Here is an 8872-nt window from a genome sequence, read left to right as displayed (position 1 = left end):
ACGGCACGGTCGAGGGTCGTCGATCGACGACATAAGGGACCGCCAAGTTGGGCTGCCAGTTGACCCGGCCCCTCGGCCCCTTGGGCGGCCCCACTGGCGGCCCATTTGGCGGCCCCTTGGCGGTCCCTTGGGCGGCCCAACTGGCGACCCCTTATGTCGTCAACCGATGACCCTCGGTCATGTCGTTACTCACTAGGTCTTCTCACCCTTGGCCAGTGGATTTTTGCCTTCCCCAGGATTCGAACTCTAGACCTCTAGGCTAAGGGGTCGCTAGTTGGGTCGCCCAAGGGACCGTCAAGGGGCCGCCAAATGGGCCGCCAGTGGGGCCGAGGGGTCGGGTTGTTACATCCGCTTCGGCTTCGCTTGCTTGGGTGATTTCGGCTATCCAGAATAGAGCTCGCTCGAACCCCTTTTCCGACCTTCTCCTTGAGCAAGCTAAGCTTCTGCTCCAGTTTCTCGTCTCTCAGAAACACTGTGCTCTTCCTTCTCGTCTGCTAACATACTCTTTCGCAGCTCCTCGTCCCTCGGACGCACCGAGCCCTTCAACTCTCTCCCGTGCTATCCTTCTCGCTAGCTACCTAGTTTGCTCGACTTTTTGTGCTCATAAGTTCTTGCACACTTAGACACAAGGATCAAACCACAACAGGACCTAACTTGATCTGGTTGATCACATCAAAACTATCACAGGGTACTTACAATCTCTCTTTTTTTTATATGAGCAAACCAAGTTTAGGGTAAAAATAAAAACAAAAAACAGTAAGGCAACAGGTATAGATTTTGTAATTAAAAAAATGCAAAAACCAAGATGCATGCCACACATTACCTTTGTGATTGCTTATATGTTGTCAGAGAGCATCTTTATGTCGGCTAAAATATCATCATTGTGAGAACTGACTAGGAGATAAGATCCAAAAGTCATTGATTGTAGCTCTATTTATCCAGTATCACGTGTTCATAGGAGAGCATCTAGGGGACCAACTCTCTCAACCTTGGAACCACTCCCCATTATCAAGATGCCACACATCCTAGAATATTTGTAGTTATTGTCAGTGAGCTCGTATAGCGTAGGCCTGTCTTGAAGCTAAAAATGTGAGGGTGATGAGAAGTCTGTTAGTGAGATTGAGAGGAAATCTATTGTCGTAACTGAGAGGGAGTCAGTCAGCAAGACTAAGAGGGAGTCTATCGCCAAGATTGAGAGAGAGTCTGTCGCTGAGATTGAGAGAGTCGGTTAGCGAGAATAAAAAGTTGTCTGTCGCAGAGATTGAGAGGGAGTTTGTCGCCAAGACTGAAAAGGAGTCCGTTAACAAAATCGAATAGGAGTCTGTTGCTGAGACTAAGAGAGAGTCTATCGCCGAGACTTTGTTTAACTTAATTTACATCTATGGAGTGAGTGTATTGGGCTTACCTATATTCAAATTGAGTTCATTCTATGATGAATTTAACCTTCCATAAGAAGCATCCATCGTTTTTCTTTCAACATGACTTTTTGTCCTACGAGGCAGGTGGAACGGTAGAGCTCTGCTGCATCACATGTATGATTACTTGTGTTAAAGGTGCATGCGATTACTAGAATTAGATCACATCTACATCAATATATCTCTTTCCACGTACTCCTAAGCAAGAATCTAAAACTTAGGGATAAGGAGCTCGAGATTAAATGTCGCACCCGTGTACTAGTTTGGATGTGCGTGCGCCAACATACAGAGCACACACCCAGAACACGAGAAGTCACGAGGAAAGGTTCCATTTGGCCGCCTGGGCAACGCATGCATGCTACAGCCACAACCATGAATGAATTGTGAGATTATTATAGCTTTCTTCGTCCCTTTTCAGGTGCAAAATAATTAAAATATAATGCTATATAAACGTATATCTGAATGTCGAGGTCCATCTCCCTTTTACAATTATACATATGGAACATGAACTCCCCACATAAAACCTTCCTTGGGTTTTCCTTGTTTTATAACTTTATAGGAGAATATCGCATAAAGAGCAGTGAGACGCTAGCTAGGTTGGAACAGGAGCCACAGGTACCACTCCAATAATCCCATGCACCTCTATAAATCTCCTCCCTCGCCATATGCAAATCTTATCCCTCCACGTCTCTTAATTAATTTATTATTAACAAGATCATTCAGTACTTCGTTCGTGGTTCAACTAATTAATCAAGCAATATTAACTTCATTTGCTCGATATCAAAATGAGTGGGGGGATGACGAGGAAGCCCGGGGACTGGGTGTGCAGGTCGTGCCAGTACGTGAACTTTTGCCGGCGGGACTCGTGCCAGCGATGCGGCGAGCTGAAGGTTGGAGTACAGCTCGAGCGGGCGGACTACAGCAGCATTAGCGGCAGCTGGGACGTGAAGCCCGGCGATTGGTACTGCGCGGCCTGCGGGGTCCACAACTACGCCAGCCGCCCTTCCTGCTTCAAGTGCAGCGCCTCCAAAGACGACTCCGCCTCCGTCATCGCCAACTCCTGGGGCTTCCGCTGCAACTCCCCCGGCGGCAACACCAACTGGTCCTCCTCTTGGAAGTCCGGCGACTGGATTTGCTCCAGGTACTCAACCAATCTATATTATTTCTTTAGCAATTAGCACCACGCACAGTTACAGCACTTAGTTGATTATTATATCCACGCACCGGTACGACATTGCTCATCAGGTTGCGTACTATCAGCTCGCTCAAGAGATGCTGTGTGACGAAGAGATGCCAAGTGTCGATGATAAACACGACTTTTATATATGCTCTTGCTCTATATGTCACTTTAGACAATTACGTGAATATTTTGTAAAGTAACTATCATTTCAGGAGATGCCATGCATTTTCTTCCCATTTGGATGATTAAGGTAGCTGAGTTAGTGATCTTATCTTACATATGCTGTCTGTAATATATGCAGATTAGGTTGCAACGAGCACAACTACGCGAGCAGGACGGAATGTTTCCGATGCAATGCGCCAAGATCAGACTGTGGTAAATAATCATCAGTTTTTTTTTTATATTTAACATTTTTGAGTTACGAAAATGCCAATTAAATATACATGTTTTCATTGCTCTTTGATATCAGGTTCAGGATACTAATTAATGATTGGCAATTAAGCAGAGAGGTCGATAGATCCAAGTGAGATGCTCTCCGAATGGCTCAATATATATGTATTATTCCCCTTTTAATTTTGTTTCAGCTGGCGCATGTGGTGTAATTGTCGTACTTCAATATGTAAGGCTCTCTTCTTCGTATAATCTAAGGCATCAGGCATGCATGATATGACCAGAATGAACCGTGTGTATTTGTACTGTAGATTATCTCTTCTTCGAGCAATAGTATCTCTGCCTTTTCATCAAAAAAAAAAAAAATCTAAATTCTAGGATTAATAGAGCCCAACATCCAGACACCGGATTATTAAAAAACAAAAAAAAATTCTCTCCCTCTGATAACAGTACCTTGTTATGGATTGTAGATATGGCACTATGCTCTTCTTAGTTGGTGAACAATGATACAATATTCTCATGAATTATTAAGTGGTCCATGTAGAGGGGAGAATGCCTTGTATCAGTCAATAATTTGGCACTCAGATTAAACGCCTCTTATTGGAGCAAGACTAAGCGATTCAATATCATCGGTTTCATGGTAAAATACATATATGATAAATTATGAGAGACATTTTATCCTAGCATAGCTATCCCTCGTATGATACATCTAACGAGACATTTTACCAGATTAAACGCCTCATATGAATGATTGATAGGTACAAGAAAGGTACCGGCCATAAGCGACGTGGTTAACTCAAAAGAATCAATCCAATTGATCAAATTAAAAAGTTCCATTCGAGTAATTTGATTTTTTGATTTTTTTTTTTATTTATTTAGATGGATAAGGATTTTGGGATTTTAAATTCAATTAAATCAAATCAGTATCAATTATATTAGGAGTATGATATATCTTACTATAAAAAAAAAAGTCAATTTATGATGAATTTTGCTACAATAATTGCTATGAAAATTTTTTTTGTCGCCAATCCACCGTTGCAAATTCTATGATGAAATTATGAAAATTTATCGCAAAGTCGGAGACAAATTTCTTTTTTTGTCTCAGAATTTGTTATAAATTTACGATGAAATCTAATTCAGTGCAAATTTCATAATCTCAAATCTGCAACGGAAATATATTTTCATCACAGATTGATGACGAATTATTTTTCGTCGCCAAAAAAGTTATACATTTGCAATGAAGCCGTGAGATTCCATGAGAAAAAAATCCCTTTTTTTGTCACAAATTTATGATGAAAACGCATTTTCATCACAAATCTGTGACGAATTTTTTTTGTCCAGAGAAACATCATGTAGCTTCTTTGTAAATATGTAACATTTTTGGCGATGAAAAATAATTCGTCATCAATCTGTGACAAAAATAATTCGTCTCAGATCTGGGACAAATCTTGATTTGTCCTAGATCTACGATGAATCAAGATTTGTTGCAAAATTATGATAAATAGTGTTACGATAAGTTTGCGACGAAAATATTTTCGTCACAAAATTCGTCGCAAAATTCAAAATATTTTTAACATAAGCTCTCTATTTGTGCATTTATCATGTATACATATCATATCAAACCCTAAAACACATCATATTCACACACAATTAAACAACATCCAACACATCATACAATAATATCCAACACATCCTATGCAATTAACATATCCAACACATCCTACAATTAACATTTTCAACACATCCTACAATTAACATTCAAAGAAGTCATCCAAAATGAAGTTCAACTTGAAACTATCATATCCATAACTACAAGTCATACATATCATATACATATATAACTACAAGTCATGTAACATAGCAAAGTTCAACAAGAAGCAATAATATCTAAACAACAAGTCATCTCATAAGTTATCAAAAGGACAAAAAAAAATACAAAAAGAAATCATTGTTATTTTTTGCCTAAGGATTCATTTCCTTCTTCCATTCTTTTTCTTTTCATACGTCAAATTACAAACAAATATTAAGTAACATTTATGACAAAAAAATATGTCTAACATATTAATGATATCTATGTCTAACATTTAAAATAAACAAAACTTAATTCATTATCATAACATATCAAGGGTATATATGTGTATTGTGAATTGTAATCAAGGTTCTAACCTTAGATGCCAAAAGATGTTATTCATCCTTAATTGCATGAAATATATATATACATGAAACTTGTAACTAAGCATTAATATATATATATACATGTATCAAATATTCCATGACTAATAAAAGTATCAAAACTATATAGCTAACTTTGCATGGATTAGTAGTAGGCAAGTTAAAAATATGCAAAACATTGCATAACATGTAAAGTACCAAGGTAAAATAAAAAAATAGAAGCAACTATAACATGACATGCAAAAAAAAAAACCTAATATAAAACTTAATATGTAAAGACTTACTCATATTCCTTCTTACTAACCCTATTTGAAATAAATTAATAGTATTAAAAAATATATATAAAAAATAAATTCAATCAAATAACAAATGTTCATATAAAAGAAAATCATGAAGAACCATTACCTCCACCACCACCATCATTGTCACAATCATCACTGAATCAGGAGGAATCTGACTTGGAGCGGAACCTAACTGAATATGTTCATAATAAAGTCTTGTTGTCAACATATTTCTCTCATTTACTGATCCATTTCCAATATTATGCCCTTTAAATGGGTAACCTCTTCAGTTAAATTATGTATAGTTGTATCCTTACTGATGATGAGGAGGAAGAAGATGTATGAATAACTTTATGGGTTCTGATCAAAGAACACATTTCCAATATCCTTCCTCCTTCATTTGGCTTCCACTCGCTTCCTGCTATAAATCCAAATTACTACCAACAAATGTCTCAGATCCCTCAATATTATCGCAAGCACCTGAACTTCTCTGTGCTACCTCTAGCTCATCATATTTATCTTGTGTTGTAATAAAACAATTAAAATAAATTTACAATAACAATATTTTAAGAATGCAAGAATATAAAATTAGAGCAGGTACATAACTAATAGAATCTAAGTTATAAATTAAGATCCAAAATTTATCTGAACCTCGATTGCCTTAGTTCTCTCCCAGCTCCAAGCCTTGTCTTTTTTCTGAAATGTACGAGTGAAAGTATATATAAATGCAAGATCCTTTCACATTTCCTTGGTCTAAAAAGATGATTAGAAATAATGAAATAGTGTAAAATAGATTAAAAAAATAGTGGGAGAGTTAAAAAATTATCAATTTGTGCCTATGCTCATCGATATTGATAGAACCTCCCACATATGTCGCAGACAAGTCTCCAGAATTAAAAGATTGATTTGTTATTCTGGTGACTCTTTTGTTTACACTCCTCGGTTGCCCAAAAATTGGAGATCCTAACCCAATTTTACTTAGTGATTCATGATGGTTTTCCCCTAGTCTTAGTATGATTCAGTACATGTCTGATGTGATTGCCACATTTGTTCTTGAAAACCCTCTTTATTTCCAACTCATCACTAGGGTTCCAAGTGAATGACTACTACAATGGAAAATTTAATTATTTATATATTCACTTTTATTTAAGATATAAAATGAATGAGATATACCATAAACTCGCTCCACCAGAGCTCTTTTGTCGGTGCTTTAGTACTTGTATAAGTCATTGAATCCCCCTCCAAAGGTTATTCATGATTCTATTAATCTCATGAATAACACATACAAAATTATCAAACCTATCATAAAATTACAAATAAAATATGTTAAATAACTAAGAAAGTCGAAAAAATAAAATATTTTGATTTTACTTACGATTCTCCGTAAGGAACTATAAACTCTTGAGTGGCTGGCATCTCATTAACCAAGTGTCTAGAAGGAACATGAGTGGGTATTGGTGACGAGAGTGACGAAGGTACTAGCGAAGGTGAATGGGAAGGTGCTAGTGATGGTGCATGGAAAGGTATTTGCGAAGGTGCATGCAAAGGTCTTGCTTGATAGGGGAGGCATAGGTATAGTGTCTGGTGTTGAATCATATTAGCCATGAGACCTCCGTCTACGACCACCTTGTCAAAAGATATTTTGAAAATTCAAAGATAGGATAAAGTAAATACAATATGATGCATAATGAATAACATGAAAAAACTTACCATATGCGCTAAGAAATGAGAGAGTGTGTGAATATTGGGATGACAACATGTCACCTCTAATAATGATCCATAGAAAAAATATAGAGCATTAATAGATAAAATATATAAATTTAAGAATAAGGCACTACATGGACAGTTTTGTAACTAATTGAGATGGATAATCTAATTAAGATACAAGTTTTGTAAATTTACAGATTAAAACTAAATTTACTCATAAAAATTAGTATCATATATGAAAATAAAATATCATAAATTTTGTTATATTAAGATAAAAAACTTACCCATTATCAAAAATCAAAGTCCTCATTGTCATTGCCATTCTCATCCTAATCATGTCATCATCGTCCTCCTCCTCCTCCTCATCATCATCATCATTGTCATTATCATCATCCTCATCATTCTCATGAATTTCACTTGTATCCACATTTATTACTATTCCGTTGGGATCTTATAATGTTGGAATAATATATTTCTCGGTATGAAATGTACTCACAACTTTCTCTTATTAATATGCAATGTCCTCTCAATGTTCCTCAATTTTTTTTCGTGCTTTTGTTTTACAAACAATCTACCAATTAATTTTGTCACGTTTCAAACTAGAATATAAAGCATACAATACTTGAATTTTTTGTTGTACCAACACAAATGATTCATATCTCTTATACAATCTCTTATAATTTATTTCAACCAAATTATACCATTGATGCATATTCATCCCTCTAATAGAGTCAAACCAATGACACATGAATCAAATAACTGGTATTCCTGGACCAGAGTATTCTACCTCTATAATTTCATCCAGCGAACTATAAAAATCAGTGCTGGCATCTCCATCATTGGTTGACTTAACATAAACTCTACTATTCATTATAGTCTTTCCCATTCCATATTCTTAAGTATGAAAATTATATATATTTATGAAATATGTTGGCCAAGTACGTATCAATATTTTGGATCCCATGATAGATAGATTAACAAATCATGTTCAAGGTGAGCTTAATTAACATGAACCTAAATTTAAATATGGCAATTGTTGTAAACCTTCAAATGTGTAAACCAAAATTTAAATTGTCGACTTACACATGATTTGAAACATGGTACAAATTCTTCTTAGCATAAGCGATCAAACTCTTGTGTCGACAATTCAGAATATAAACTTTCAAAAATCCTACCATAAAAAAATAAATTATAACACTAAAAGTTATGACATAAAAAATAAAAAATATATATATACTAACTCGTAATATGACAATACTTCTTGACAATTTAATAAAATATATGTATGGGTTGCTTGCCATTTTTGACCTATTAAGTATCTCTACTTACATAATCTACTTGGTAGATCAAGGTAGTTAAAAATTGAGAATGAGTTCAAATTGGGATCAATAGGGTCATCATCATTTTCATGGTCTTCACTTTTTTCTTTGCACGGGAGGTTCAAAATAATATTATGCAAAACTTGTTACTATAGGAGTGTTGGCATTTGAGAGGGGGGATGAATCATGTGATTTTAAAAACATTCTTTTTAAAATATTCTTTTTACAACAAGTGCGAGTGCGCAGTGAAAAATAAAAATAGTTAAATAGAGAAAACATCACACATTCAGTTTTTACTTGGTTTGGAGTCTTTGACGACTTCTACTCTAAGACTCAGGTCCTTTGGATTTTTCTGATGGGTAATCCACTAATCAATAGTTTCTTTACAAAAATAAGTTGGTAATAAGA

The 8872-nt window shown here is 35.8% G+C and overlaps 1 protein-coding gene across 1 annotated transcript; it reads left to right on the top strand.

Moving 5' to 3' along the window:
• The first annotated feature begins 2079 nt into the window (after positions 1 to 2079).
• LOC122010826 (uncharacterized RNA-binding protein C17H9.04c-like) lies at positions 2080 to 3271 on the top strand. The gene is made up of 3 exons (XM_042567303.1): positions 2080 to 2556; positions 2897 to 2970; positions 3065 to 3271. Exons 1-3 carry the CDS (start codon positions 2201 to 2203, stop codon positions 3076 to 3078), a joined length of 444 nt encoding a protein of 147 aa, XP_042423237.1. The 5' UTR covers positions 2080 to 2200; the 3' UTR covers positions 3079 to 3271.
• Positions 3272 to 8872: the final 5601 nt, after the last annotated feature.

The sequence above is a fragment of the Zingiber officinale genome, chromosome 1A, assembly GCF_018446385.1.
Source record: "Zingiber officinale cultivar Zhangliang chromosome 1A, Zo_v1.1, whole genome shotgun sequence".
Taxonomy (NCBI): Eukaryota; Viridiplantae; Streptophyta; class Magnoliopsida; order Zingiberales; family Zingiberaceae; genus Zingiber; species Zingiber officinale.
The sequence above is the reverse complement of the archived record's forward strand: the minus strand, read 5'-3'. Positions and strand labels throughout refer to the sequence as shown.